Below are 15,197 nucleotides of genomic sequence, written 5' to 3'. Positions count from 1 at the left end.
GGCCTTCATCAACCGTGGGACTGAGTTTAAGAGCTGAGAGGTAATGTTATAGCTATATAGGACCCTGATCAGACCCCACTTGGAGTATTGTGCTCAGTTCTGGTCACCTCACTACAGGAAGGATGTGGAAACCATAGAAAGGGTGCAGAGGAGATTAACAAGGATGTTGTCTGGATTGGGGAGCATGCCTTATGAGAAAAGGTTGAGTGAACTTGGCCTTTTCTCCTTGGAGCGGTGGAGGATGAGAGGTGACCTGATAGAGATGCATAAGATGATGAGAGGCATTGATCATATGGATAGTCAGAGGCTTTTTCCCAGGGCTGAAATAGCTAACACGAGAGGGCACAGTTTTAAGGTGCTTGGAGGTAGGTACAGAGGAGATGTCAGGGGTAAGTTTTTTATGCAGAGAGTGGTGAGTGCGTGGAATGGGCTGCCAGCGACGGTGGTGGAGGCAGAAACGATAGAGTCTTTGAAGTGATTCCTGGATAGGTACATGGAGCTTAGAGAAATAGAGGGCTATGGGTAACCCTAGGTAATTTCTAAAGTGAGTACATGTTCGACACAGCATTGTGTGCCAAAGGGCCTGTATTATGCTATAGCTTTTTCTATGTTTCTATGTTTTATGTCATAATGGCACAAGTGACCTTTTTATTGGGAAAACAAATTACAATGAGTAAAATGGTATGCAGCATTAAAAAATATTTGGAGGGATATAAAAAGAAAAGGTAGCAGGAGCAAATGTCAGTCCTTTACAGAGTGGAGCATTTATAGTTGTGTATAAGAAAATAGCAGAGGAATTATGCAAATATGTGAGCCTCCTATAGTGAAGGTAGCCAAAACAAGCATAGAAATAACGGGGAACCAAGGTTTCTATGTAAATAAGGAAATAAAGGAGTATTACTAGAAAGAAGTATGAGCCTGCAAACTGAATTTATCAATATCCCAGAGTTTCGAAAGATGAGGTTGTGGAATTTGTGGAAGTTTTAAATATTATATTGTGGCGACCCACTTTCTGGCACACACGAACCGGCTCACAACAGCGCGTGCAGGCAGAGGGCTGGCCCCAGAAAGGGCGCCAGGTCATCTTCACCAGCAGGGGGAAAATCCCGCGCGCGGAAAGGGTCTGGGAATAGGCATTCCCTACGGTAGTCCCGCCCAGGGAGGGCGGGAACGGGAAGGCTTTAAACCAGGCCGCGAAGTTTGAATAAATCTCTTTCATCGCAACTCTAACTCACCGACTCCGTGTGGTTATTCTAGCGCTGTGTGTAGCACACCGCTACAATTGGTGACCCTGACGGCCCAAACGATATTTGGACCAGAGATGACCGACGCTGCATCTGTTCACGCAGTTTCGTTAAAACTGCCACGCTTCTGGACGAAGCGACCCCATTTATGGTTCGAACAAGCAGAAGCACAATTCCGCATTCGGCAGATAACCTCGGAGTCCACTCGCTACTACTACGTGCTGAGCTCCCTCGACCAGGAGACAGCTGCACAAGTTGAGGAGTTTATACAGTCGCCCCCGGAGGACGGCAAATACACAGCATTCAAAGCCCTGCTCATAAGGACTTTCAGACTCTCACGGCGCGAACGAGCACGCCGCTTAATGCACCTGGATGGTTTGGGAGACAGGCCGCCGTCAGCGTTAATGAACGAGATGCTGGCCCTGGCTGAAGGACACAAACCCTGCCTCATGTTTGAGCAGGCGTTCCTAGAGCAACTGCCCGAGGACATATGCCTGCTGCTGTCCGATACAGATTTCAGCAACCCCCGGGAGGTGGCGGCCCGGGCAGATGTGCTGTGGAATGCCAGGAGAGAGAGAGGGGTGCCCGTCGCACAGATCACCAAGCCGCGTGCCCAACGACAGACCAGACCAGGCCCGGCAGCAGAGCCTACAAAACCCGGCGACGGGAGTGAGGAGCCCAACGAACAATGGTGCTTCTACCACCAGCGGTGGGGCACAGAAGCCCGCCGCTGCAGACCACCCTGCAAATTCCTGGGAAACGCCAGGGCCAGCCGCCGCTGATGGCTACGGCGGCTGGCCATCAGGACAGCCTCCTGTACGTCTGGGACAAGCAGTCGGGACGCCGCTTTTTGGTCGACACCAGAGCAGAGATCAGCGTCTTACCTCCAACGAGTTATGATACCTGCAACAGAGAACCCAGACCCACCCTGAGGGCCGCAAATGGCAGCACAATACGAACCTACGGCACCCGCACAGTATGGTTACAGTTCAGCTCCAGCCGGTTCACGTGGGACTTCACACTGGCCGCCATGGCCCAACCACTCCTGGGGGCGGATTTTCTACGAGCCCACAGCCTGCTGGTCGACCTGCAAGGGAAGCGATTAGTCCACGCCAGGACTTTTCAAACGTTCTCCCTGGGTGAAGCACAGTTGCCAGCCCCACACCTGGACTCCATCACGCTGTCCGATGACGAATTCACCAGGGTCCTGGCGGATTTCTCATCAGTACTGACACCGCAGTTCACGGCAGCCATGCCCAGACATGGAGTACAGCACCACATCCCGACCCAGGGACCACCCCTCCACGCCCGTGCTCGAAGGCTTCCCCCGGACGAGCTCCAACTGGCGAAGGAGGAGTTCAAGAAGATGGAAGAATTGGGGATCATACGACGGTCCAACAGCCCATGGGCCTCCCCCCTTCACGTGGTGCCCAAGGCAACGGGGGGCTGGAGACCATGCAGTGACTACCACAGGCTGAACGAGGCTACAACGCCAGACTGCTACCCTGTGCCGCACATTCAAGACTTCGCAGCAAACCTACACGGCGCAAGGATCTTTTCCAAGGTAGACCTCGTCCGGGGATACCATCAAATCCCTGTACATCCGGACGACATCCCCAAAACAGCACTTATCACCCCGCTCGGACTTTTCGAACTCCTCCGAATGCAGTTTGGTTTAAAGAATGCCGCACAGACTTTCCAGCGGCTAATGGACGCGGTGGGACGCGACCTGGACTTTGCATTCATCTATTTGGACGACATCCTCATAGCAAGCAGTAGTCGGCAGGAGTATCTGACCCACCTCCGCCAGCTCTACTCCTGCCTGAGCGAATTCGGCCTTACAATCAACCCAGCCAAATGCCAGTTCGGACTCGACACCATCGACTTCCTGGGCCACAGGATTACTAAAGACGGGGCAACCCCGCTGCCCGCCAAGGTAGACGCGGTCCGCAACTTTCCCCGACCCAACACAATCAAAGACCTGCAGGAATTCGTGGGTATGGTGAATTTCTACCACTGTTTCCTCCCCTCAGCAGCCCGAACCACGCGCCCCCGTTCACTCTAATGTCGGGTAAGGGCAAGGACATTACCTGGGACGAAGAGGCCGCAACCGCTTTCGGTAAAACCAAAGAGGCCTTGGCAAACGCTGCGATGCTAGTGCACCACAGAACGGACGTTCCTACTGCCCTCACGGTGGACGCATCCAACACAGCAATCGGTGGAGTGCTGGAACAACTCATCGAGGGTCGCTGGCAACCCCTGGCGTTCTTCAGCAAACACCTACGACCACCCAAACTCAAATACAGTGCTTTCGACCGGGAGCTATTGGCAGTATGCCTGGCAATCCAGCATTTCAGTTACTTCTTAGAAGGTAGGCACTTCACCGCGTTCAACGACCACAAACCGCTTACCTTTGCGTTCATGAAGGCGTCCGACCCCTGGTCGTCCCGCCAGCAGCGACATCTGTCCTACATCTCCGAGTACACGACGGACATCTGGCATGTCTCTGGAAAGGACAACGTCGTGGCGGACGCACTTTCCAGACCTACCATACAGGCCCTGTCCCAGGGGGTGGACTATGCAGCGCTGGCAGAGGCACAGCAGGCAGACGCTGAGATCCCCAGTTACAGGACTGCAGTCTCCGGTTTGCAGCTCCAAGACCTCCCCGTAGGCCCAGGTGAGAGGACCCTACTGTGTGACGTAGCTACCAGCCAACCCCGCTCCGTCGTCCCAGCAGCCTGGCGCCGGCAGGTTTTCGAATCCATTCACAACTTAGCACACCCCTCCATCAGGACAACCGTCCAGCTGGTCTCCAACAGGTTCGTGTGGCATGGACTGCGTAAACAGGTCAGTGAATGGGCCAAAACGTGCATGCAGTGCCAAACGGCCAAGGTGCAGCGGCATACCAAGGCTCCGCCGCAGCAGTTTGAACCCACCCGCCGGAGGTTCGACCACATCCATGTGGATATCGTGGGGCCCCTGCCAGTGTCGCGAGGAGTGCGGTACCTCCTAACTGTGATAGACCGGTTCACCAGATGGCCAGAGGCAGTCCCGCTCACCGACACCACCTCCGAATCCTGCGCCCGAGCACTGATTGCAACGTGGGTAGCCCGCTTCGGGGTACCAGCCCACATTACCTCCGACAGGGGTGCCCAGTTCACCTCCAGCCTGCGGTCGGCTATGGCCAACCTTTTAGGATCGCAGCTACACCACACAACTGCTTACCACCCACAGTCGAACGGACTAGTGGAGCGTTTCCACCGTCACCTGAAGTCGGCTCTCATGGCCCGCCTGGAGGGGCCTAACTGGGTGGACGAGCTTCCCTGGGTCCTGCTCGGAATCCGCACGGCGCCCAAAGAGGATCTGCACACCTCGTCGGCCGAATTGGTGTACGGCGCACGCCTGGTAGTCCCAGGAGAGTTCATACCAGCCCCAAGGGGGCAAGAGGAAGAACCCACAGCAGTCCTGGACAGACTACGGGACAGGCTGGGTAACCTGGCCCCCATCCCCACTTCACAGCACGGACAGAGCCCGACCTGCGTACCCAAAGACCTGCAGAACTGTAAGCTTCTTTTTGTACGACGAGGCGGCCACTGGGCACCGCTACAGCGGCCCTACGAGGGGCCGTTTAAGGTGATCGGGAACAACGGGTCCACGTTCGTGCTGGACATTGGGGGGAGAGAGGAGGTTTTCATGGTGGACCGACTCAAACCGGCCCATGTGGACTTGGCGCAGCCGGTCCAGGCTCAGGCACCGCGGCGCAGGGGCAGACCTCCCAAACAGAGGCCAATCCAGACTGTGGACATTGGGGGAGGTATCGCTGGTTCTGCCGGGGGGTGGGGTGGGTTATGTGGCAACCCACTTTCTGGCACACACGAACCGGCTCACAACAGCGCGTGCAGGCAGAGGACCGGCCCCAGAAAGGGCGCCAGGCCATCTTCACCAGCAGGGGGAAAATCTCGCGCGCGGAAAGGGTCTGGGAATAGGCATTCTCCACGGTAGTCCCGCCCAGGAAGGGCGGGAACGGGAAGGCTTTGAAGCAGGCCGCAAAGTTTGAATAAATCTCTTTCATCGCAACTCTAACTCACCGACTCCGTGTGGTTATTCTAGCGCTGTGTGTAGCACACCGCTACAATATTTTAAAATTATGGTTCTGGGATAGTTTCAGTAAATCGGAGGCAAAGTGACCCCACTATTTAGGAAAAGGAGAAGAGCTGGAGAACTAGTTACCTGCTTGCCTTATATCAGTGGCAGTACAAATACTGCATTTTATCATGAAGAAGATCATGTCAAGGTCAAGGCATTTGGAAAATAATAGCATGGGTTTGTGAAAGTGAAATCATATTTGTGTGACCTTTTGGCATTCTTTGAGGATGTTCCTAGTAGAGTGGATGAAGGAGCACACGTTGATGTGATACTTTGACCTTCAATAGACCAAAGAGGTAGTGACAACAATGTAATAGAATTCCAGATGCAGCTTGCATTGAAAACCACTTCACCATATCGACATTCTTCAACTTAAGGGAAGTTATAACAGAATGGAGGAATTGTCTAAGGCGGACTGGGAGGAATGATGGCAGATAGGCAGATATTCCACAACCCTCAGCAGGAATTCATTACATGGGAAACAGCACAATCTGTGATTAACAGAAGGTCAAGGATAATACAAAATGGAGAAAGTGAGGAATACAAAGTGGCAAATGCTGGTGGTAGGCCAAAGGGCAGGGAAGTCTAGATCCAGCAGTGAAAGACTAAAGAAATCAAGAAGGGAGACAATTGATCTTGAGAGAAAACTTGCACGTAATTATTAAAACATACAGTCAGAGTAGATATAAGGTGGCTAAGTTTGCTGTGTTCTTTAATCATTTATAAAATCTAAATGTAATCATACTTGGTCAATATGTTGAATCCTCTGAATTTTTGACCCTGAAGGAGTGTGGAGATTTGGTTATTACATTCAAAACTAATGAATTTATTTCTGAATATGAGAATTAAGGGTTAAGGGGCTAGAACTAGATATTGAGATAGAATATCAGCCATGATCTTGTTGAATGATGAGCAAAAAAAAGGGACTCATTGGCCAATCAATTTTTGATATTTTTTAAACTATTAACAGACTAAAGCATATTTTCTGAGTTGTGACTGTGTGGAGAGCGTATGGAGGGAGAAATGGTGGAAGGGTATTTAAATTTAAGGGATACTGTAACTGAAGATGCTCAGTAGGTTAGGTGGCATCTGTGGAAAGAAAAACACTTAACATTAATGTTTTACATTTGGGATCCTTCATTAGAGTACTTCCATTTCAGAGCATGATTTAAGAACAAATACCATTGAAAACACCCCACTTGTTTGCAACATCATTCTGCTCTTTCTCCCCCTTTTCTTGCACTTTAAAAATTCTGACTTGAATAAATTGTTGCTAACGCTAAGTCCACAGCTTGTCTTTGTGTAAATTCTCTTCAGTTATTTACTAAAAACCTAGTTAAATTATTAATATTAAAATACCACAGTCATAAAATCTTAAACGCAGCATCATGAATCTACTATTCTACACCATTCTCTATAAAGACATAAACTAATCACTCTTGTACCAATAACTGTATTGCTTGAAATTGCACCTTTTTCCCTGAAAAATTAATTCTCTATTTCATTAAGCACATTATTTGATCTACTGAATTTCTTGTCATTGTTAGAATCTTTGTGTATTCTTGTTTCCTTAACGTAGAATTTAAATCTACATGGATACTTCTGTGGGATCATTTTGTAGCAGTGTTCTTTAAAATATGATTAAGATTTTTATGTTTGTTTATCTCCTCTTCCTTGCTTGCCCAATCCCAATATATACCTTGGACCACATACTTTACGAATATTGTGCTGTAATTTGGTATCTACTTATTATGAAAATGTTGCTGTGTAATGACGTCCAAGCATTCATTGTTCTCTATTTCTGGAATTTGGATCCATTGAAGCTAAATACATATTTTGCTTCTTTTCATGTTCACCTCTTTTTTTCCTTGTCCCTTCATCATTTTTATCATTTAATCTTTCCTTTTTTTGTATCCTAAATCTTTCCTCATTTTCTCCTGCCTCTGTACTTACAAAACTTGTAAGTAAAATAACACTGTCTTCATCAACAGATGCTGCCTGAACTGAACATTTATATTTTTTCTTTTCATTATATACAGTATATTTCCCTTGTGATTTCTTGAAAAATAAGCCTTCATTAAAATGTTGAATAAATATGAATTTAATATTTATTTTTGTGCATTGTCTGATTAAGCAGTCCATTTTTTATTAGTTTATTTGTATTCTTTCAAATCCGAAAGTTGGATGTTAAGAACTACAGAATATTTGGAAAGGATGAGGGAAAGAGGGGGGAGAAGTGATTGTTGCTTTAGTTGATCATTCCTTTTTTGTGCCAGGTATGTTTTCATTGCGATGGAGGCATTGGACCAGTTGTTGATGGCTTGTCATTCCCAAAGCATTAATCTGTTTGTTGAAAGCTTTCTTCAAATGGTAGCCAAGCTACTGGAGTCAGGAGAGCCTGAGCTACAAATTCTTGGCTCCAATTCGGTAAGTAAGATGGCCAAGCTTCTTAATTTAAATGGGATAGTTCCCATGCATTTTAGCTTGAATCTTTCTTGGTTCTGATATATCTACTGCACTGCTATTCAGGATGAAGCAGAAGTCACAATTTTAAAATGTGTGCAGATTTCTTAGTGTTTGTGTAACGTGTATTTGTGGAGCATATGCAATATAAAAACCAAGAAATAATCCCACTTGAGCCTGCTCAACCGTTCAAAATGATCACAGCTAATCATCCAATATTCAGTTCCTGGTATATATTTAATTGCAGGTATTCACAATATCAGACATGTATTAGAATGGATTGAAAACGGTCTCAGAATTGGAATAAATATGTTCCTTTCAGACTGGAGGGTGGTAACTAGCAGAGTACCACAGGGATCAGTTTTTATCCCACAATTGTTCGTTATTTGTATCAGTAGTCTGGAGGAAAATATAAATAATTTTGCCAATGATACTCAAATGAGTGGAAGGACACATTGTGAGAACGGGCAATGCATTTCTGTGACAGGATACAGATATCTCTGAGAATGAGAAGGAGAATGGCAAATGGAATTTAATGTGGGGAAATGTGAGCTTGTGTACTTTAGAAGGTGTTCAAAAAGCAAATTGTATATAAGGGAAGGGACTGAGTAAAGTATAGAACCATCAAGGTGTTATAGTGCATGAATTGCAAACAGCTAGCAGGCATGTCAGTGTAGTTAAGAAGGCAAATGACATTTTGGTTTTCATTGGGAGCTTAAAAATAAGGAGGTTTTGTAGTTTCTAACTTCCTTTTGTGAACGTGAATTAACTTTTACAAATCATATTGACCATTGTTCCTAACTTCTGACCATTTAGAAAATAGACTGATCTATCCATCTAAGAGTAGATAATCTTTCATTTATCCCCATACAGCTTCATCAGCGAGTGTTGTACCCAGTCATTTAATCCAGTATCCCATTGCAACTTAATTTCCATCTACACAACTTGCTGTGTGTCTAACATAACATTATCAGCAGATTTAATTATAAGGTTCCCTATGTTTTGATCAAAGGCGGTTATAAATATAGCGAAAACCCAATGCTCCAGTGTAGTTTCCAAGGAGATATCATTCTGCTAGTTGGAGCACACACCTCTTAATCTTTCCTTCCTCTATACCAAAGCTCATCTTTACTCTTTTGCTTGCATTTCCTTTAATTTTTGTCTCTTTGTTCTTATGAAAGTTCACTTTTTTTATCTTTTGAACATCAGTAAAAGACGTTTTTAAAGTGATGTTTTTTTTGGTACAGAGGTTTTTTGGGTAGATTAGTAACTTCTGATACCTTAAGGTGATAAGAACCAATTTTTAAATGATCTCGCTAAAACATATGGTAAAAGAGAAAAGTAAATTGAGTATTCACTTACTAAACAGATCTTCTAGTCAGAGTAATATGGGAGTGCTGTGATTATACCATAGAAATGGATTCCATATATATTCTCACACTCTAGGGCATTCATTTAAGTATTTGTAGCAAATATTATTATAGTTAAACAGCGTAGGGACTTTGGCCCAACACTTCAATGCAACAACATATCTCTCTAACCCTTTCCTATGCATGTAGCTGTCTAAATGTCTTTTAAAACATTGTAATCATCTTTACCACTGGCAATTATTTCCATATACCTTCCACTCTGTGAAAACCTTTCCGCTGTCACATTAAACCAGTGCCCTATGGTTTTATACTTCTGTGCCCTGGAGAATAAGATGGTGATAATTCTCCTTATCTAGGCACATCATGCTTTCATAAGGCCACCCTTCAACTTCCTATACTCTGGTGGAATAGCCACAATCTACCCTTTTAATTCAAGCCATCTGATCCAGAAAAATCCTTCTGAATCTTTTCTGCACCTTTTTTTTGATTTAATGTCCTTCCTTCTATAGCTGGGCAACCAGAATAATACACAATATCCAAGTATAGTCTCATCAACTTCTTGTACAGCTCTTTTACTCAGTGCCCTGATGCATGAAGGCAAGGATGCCAAACCCTTTCACCACCTTGTCTGTGTGTCATAACTTTCAAGGGACAATGAACTTGTATCCCTAAGCATCTGTAGTCTACAACACTCTCCAGGACCTTGCCATTTACTGCGCAAGCCCTGCCTTCAACTAACTTCCCAAAATACAACACTGCACTTGTTCAAGATTGCAACTGCCATTCCTTGGCTTATTTTCTGAGTTGATTTACATTGAGTTGTATTTTTTGATAACCATCTTGACTCTCCACAATGCACCTGAGTATGGTGACATCTGCAAACTTACTAACCATGCTCCTTACATCATGTTAGATTTGTTAATGAAGATTGTTGACAATAGGGCATCCAGCACTGATTACTATCGCACACCACTGGCATAGGCCTCAAATCTAGGGGAGAAAAAACAATTCTCTCATTTCTACACAAAGCCAATTTTGTGCACAGTTGACTTGCTCACCTTGTATCCCATGTGTTTTAATCTTTAAGATGGCCCTTGCAATTTATTTCCCTGGCTTCCCACAATTTCCTTGGGTACATTCGGGCTGGTTTTGGGTAATTATTCACCTTAATATACTTTTAGGACCGTCTTTATCTCCTCTTTAGTGAAGGTACAAGACGCTTGAATCTACAGCAATGAATTATCTGCTGGAAGAACTCAGTAAAACAAGCAGCGTCTGTAGGAGGGAAATAATTGTCAATGTTTCAGGTCTAAATTCTGCATCAGGAGTGAAAACGGAAAGGTGAGATGGCCAGTGTGAGGATAAAGTGAGTAGTGAGAACGGAGTCCAAAGAGATTAGTGGACTGAAGATGACAGGCAGGTTGTGACAAGCAGTGGAGGTGAGCAGGGTGGAATTGGGAGACATTGACAAAGGGAAGCAGGCAGAGAATGAAAAAAATACAGATGAAGTGAGGTGCAAGGAGATGGCTGCTGAAAGGAGGCTACCAGCGTAACAATGGGAACAATTAGGGTGAGGCGAATGGCAGTCGGAATCAGAACCAGATGGGGTGGGTAGGGGAATCTGGGGGTGAATGGAACCAGAGGGAAGTGGATGACAGAGGTATATCGGAAGATGGGGGGGCGGGGTATAGGGGATTGAAATGGCATGCAGCTTGGAGTTTTGGATGGCCATTACAGGTTGAGCCTAGTCTGTACATGGTCTCACTGATGCAGATGAGAGCTCCCCTACTCTTTCCCACCTCCCCCCACCCCTTCTGGTTCTAGTTCCAACTGCCATTTCACCCTGTGTCCACATTGTCCACCCCCCCCACCAAATTCTCACCTCCTTTACGTATCAGAATCCAGCGCTGATCTCTTGCGTTCTTGCTATTCTCCCATTGCCTGCCTCCATCTATCATTCACTGGCTGCTATCTCCCAGCTTCACTGTGCTCACCTCCCTATCTTGCATGACCTGCCTGTCATCCTGCACCTTTCCCCAGTCCACCAATTGCCTTGGACTCCTTTCTCACTCTCCTTTTCTCCTTATGCTGGCCATCTCACCTCTCCACTCTCAATCCTCTTGCAGATGTTTGACCTAAATGGACAATTTCTTTCCTCCCACAGGTGGATTCGCCCAGCAGACTGTTCCTCTAGCAATGTAGGTCAAGCTGCTTTAGTTTTGTTAAAATAAAAGTCATTCTTTAGGTTGAGAGCTTCTTCATTGTTAACAGTATTGAAGATTTAACATTGTTACATCAGCTTGTAATTAAATTTGGGGTACTGGTATATTTCATTATATCATAGAAATTTTGTGGCACATTGTGACTATATTAATTCACATTTTTTTTTCTTGTAACACATTCTCTCTCGTTTGCCTGTCAATTCTGTCTTAAATCTTCTACAAACTGCTGTACTATGGTGTTGTTTCAGCAGCCAGGTCACCTTTAAACTGTAACTACATTAGAATGCAGTGTGAAATCAGAGTGTGGGGGGGGTAGGGGGAAGCCCATGCAATTTCAAGCAGGATGCAGAGCTACCAGATCAGCGCCGGTGACCTATTTTCAATCCTGAACTTCGTGCAACCTCTGTAGAGTTTGTACACTTTCCTGTGACTGTATGGATTTCCTCCTGGTACCTCAAAAGTGTATGTGTTGGTACTTAAGTTGGCCACTAGGTTGCTATAAATGGGTGTTTTATATGCAGTTCTGACTTGGTGGGCTGAATTGCCTGTTTTCATGCTGAACAACTGAATATGCAAACTGCATACAAATAGCATTAAGGTCAGGACTCTGCTTACTCCACCATGCTGTGAAACACCTGGATTTCCTGCCTGTCCCCAACAAAGTGAATGTATAATACCTTGATTTCCTTTGCCCAGAAGAGCAATGTTGACTTTGCACTAACACTCCATTAACCTAAGTTAGTGATTTTCATGTTGTTACTAATGTATTGTGCATGCTTTAGAAATGTTCTAAAATTGCCGGGAATACTGACTGTCCAAAGGGGAAGACACCCTTCCTATTTTTTTAAGCTTTTTCTGCCATATTAGTGTTTGACAGCAATGGTAGAAGCTTTGGAAATAGGATGGTACTTTGAATTTCTTGGAATATTTTCAAACTCTGCCATTATGTCTATCATGATGGAGTTTCAACCAAAAGTCTGAACCTCTCAACTCTACTGATAATTGATGTAAATATATGGAAAGCCTTGTCCACTTTTCAGAACAATCCTTATATGTTAGCAATATGTATTTGTCACTGATTCATTGGTGAAATCTCTCTCAAAATCTTAATACTGTATTTGAGAAAACAAATCTAATAACTGTTCTAGTTCATTAATAAAAAATATTTAATATGAAATATTTAGTATACTTGAAAGGTATCGTGAGGTTTATAAAATAAACGGACTTACATGGTGATGCTTTATGTAGCTGGTGTACTACTTAAGCAGCTCTTGATTTGCAATGCTCCTGCTAATTGTTTGAATCATTTTATTGAATTGTGCCACTGACTCTTTGTTCAAAATGTAACTTTGTTTTATTGACCCATCTATTTTTCAAGTCAGTGCTCTATTTTGGGATAATTGAGCAGGAATTTTATGTTGGAGTAAATGAACATAGTGAGCAAACTAAATTCTCATAGTTCAGTATGTACAGGGATCCTGAATTTCCAGCATCTACAGATTTCCTTGTGTCTTGATTTTTTTTTCCTCATGTTTTGATTTTGTTTCCTCTATTAGACAAGCTTCAAGTCTGTCAGTGAAGTTGCAAGGATCTAAGCCAATTATTTCTACCTACATGTGAATAACAAGCCTGCTCCAAGTCTCAGGCTCTGGTAGCAGTTATTTAATTTCAGTCATCAACATAAAAGAGATATTGGATAGTCAGAAAATGTTGATTATTAGCTCTCCACTGATGTGGCCCAGTTTTTGTGCAGATTGAGATGTCATTCTAAAGTTGATTGCAACAACCAGTGAAGAATTCGGAACAAATTGTATCCCTTCAAATAAAATGTTAATAGAGCCATTCTGTGTTCTACAACACAGAAACAAGTCCTTCGGCCCACCTAGTCAGTGCTGAGTCATTAATCTGCCTGGTCCCTTTGACCTGCACATAGTCTATAGCCCTATATACCCCTCCCATCCATGTATCTATCCATATTTCTTTAATGTTGAAACTGAACCCACATCCACCACTTGCACTGGCCGTTCATTCCATACTCTCGCCACCCTCTGAGTTAAGAAGTTCCCCCTCATGTTCCCCTTAAACACTTTACCTTTCACCCATGACCCATGACCTTTAGTTGCAGTCTCATCTAATCTCAGTGGAAAAAGCCTGTCTGCATTTACCCTGTCTATACCCCTCATAATTTTGTATACCTCTATCAAATCTCCCCTCAATCTTCTACATTTTAGGGAATAAAGTGCTAAGCTATTCAATCTTTCTTTATCGCTCAGGTCCTCGAAAGTCCCAGCAACATTCTTATAAATTTTCTCTGCACATTTTCAATCTTGTTTATATCTTTCTTGTAGGTAGGTGACAAAAACTGTACATAATACTCCAAATTAGGCCTTACTAATGTCTTATACAATTTCAGTATAACATCCCATCTCCTGTACTCAATACATTGATTTATGATGGCCAATGTGCCAAAAGCTTTCTTTATCCTTCTTTGTATCTGTGACATCACCTTCAAGAAATGATAGATCTGTATTCCCAGATCCCTTTGTTCTACTGCTTACCGTGTGGACCCTGGCTGATCCTTCCAAAGTACAACTCCTCACACTTGTCTGCATTAAATCCCTTCTGCCATTTCTCAGTCCATTTTTCCAGCTGGTTGAGATCCTGCTACAAATTTTGATAGTCTTCCTCGCTGTCTACTACACCCCCATTACCACTCTCCCGCTAAGCCAATGTCTCATCCAGTTTACTACCTCATCTGGAATGCCAATGACTGAACCTTCTTGACCAAACTCCCATGTGGGGCTTTGTCAAAGTCCATGCAGCCAACATCCACTGCCTTGCCTTCATCAATTTTTCTGGTAATTACTTCAAAAAATTCTATAACATTGGTTAGACATGACTTACCACGTGCGAAGTCATTCTGACTGTCCCTAATTGGTCTCTGTCTATCCAAATACTTGTATATCCAATCCCTTAGAATATCTTCCAATAACACTAATTCAGGCTCACTGACCTATAGTTTCCTGGCTCAATTTTAGAACCTTTCTTAAACAATGGGACGGCATTAGCTATCCTCCAATACTCCAGCACCTCACCTGTGTTTAGGGATGTTTTAAATATCTCTGTAAGGGCCCCTTCAATTTCTGCACTTACCTCCCACAGAGTCCAAGGGAACACCTTGTCAATCCCTGGGAATTTATCCATCTTAATTTGCCTCAAGAAAAATAACACCTCCTCCTCCATAATCTGTATAGGGTGGATGACCCCAATGATGTGAGGCAATGCAGCATGGTCTGTCCATCTCCCGAGTTAATACAGATGCAAAAAATCCATTTAAGATCCCCCCCCCCCCCATCTCTTTTGGCTTCCTGCATACATTACCACTCAGATCTTCCAGAGGACCAGTTTTGTCCTTCGCTCTACTTTTGTCCTTAATATATCTGTAGAAGCCCTTGGGATTTTCCTTCACCTTGTCTGCTAGAGCAACCTCATGTCTTCTTTTAGTTCTCCTGATTTCCTTAAGTGGTCTCTTGCATTTTTAATAGTCCTCAAGTACCTCATTTGTTCCAGCCTGCTTATACCTGCTGTGCGCCTTTTTTTTAAACCAGAGCCTCAATATATCTCGAAAACCAAGGTTCTCTAAACTTGTTATCCTTGCCTTTTATTCTGACGGGAACATACAAACTCTGTACTCTCAAAATTTCGCTCCCACTTACCAAGTACACCTTTGCCAAAAGACAATCTGTCCCAAT

The 15,197-nt window shown here is 44.5% G+C and overlaps 1 protein-coding gene across 8 annotated transcripts in view; it reads left to right on the top strand.

Moving 5' to 3' along the window:
- The window catches only part of LOC140196367 (protein EFR3 homolog A-like), a 170,347-nt gene that overhangs the window by 51,766 nt on the left and 103,384 nt on the right, over nt 1–15,197 (top strand). For all 8 annotated transcript variants that reach the window (XR_011885695.1, XM_072255508.1, XM_072255500.1 and 5 more), the window contains one exon: nt 7,667–7,817. Coding sequence is in view for 7 of the 8 variants with exons in the window: in XM_072255508.1 (XP_072111609.1) it covers nt 7,667–7,817 (151 nt within the window). In the remaining variant the exon portion in view is untranslated. The remainder of the gene's footprint in view (nt 1–7,666; nt 7,818–15,197) is intronic.

Source organism: Mobula birostris, chromosome 1 (assembly GCF_030028105.1).
Source record: "Mobula birostris isolate sMobBir1 chromosome 1, sMobBir1.hap1, whole genome shotgun sequence".
Classification (NCBI taxonomy): domain Eukaryota; kingdom Metazoa; phylum Chordata; class Chondrichthyes; order Myliobatiformes; family Myliobatidae; genus Mobula; species Mobula birostris.
The sequence above is the reverse complement of the archived record's forward strand: the minus strand, read 5'-3'. Positions and strand labels throughout refer to the sequence as shown.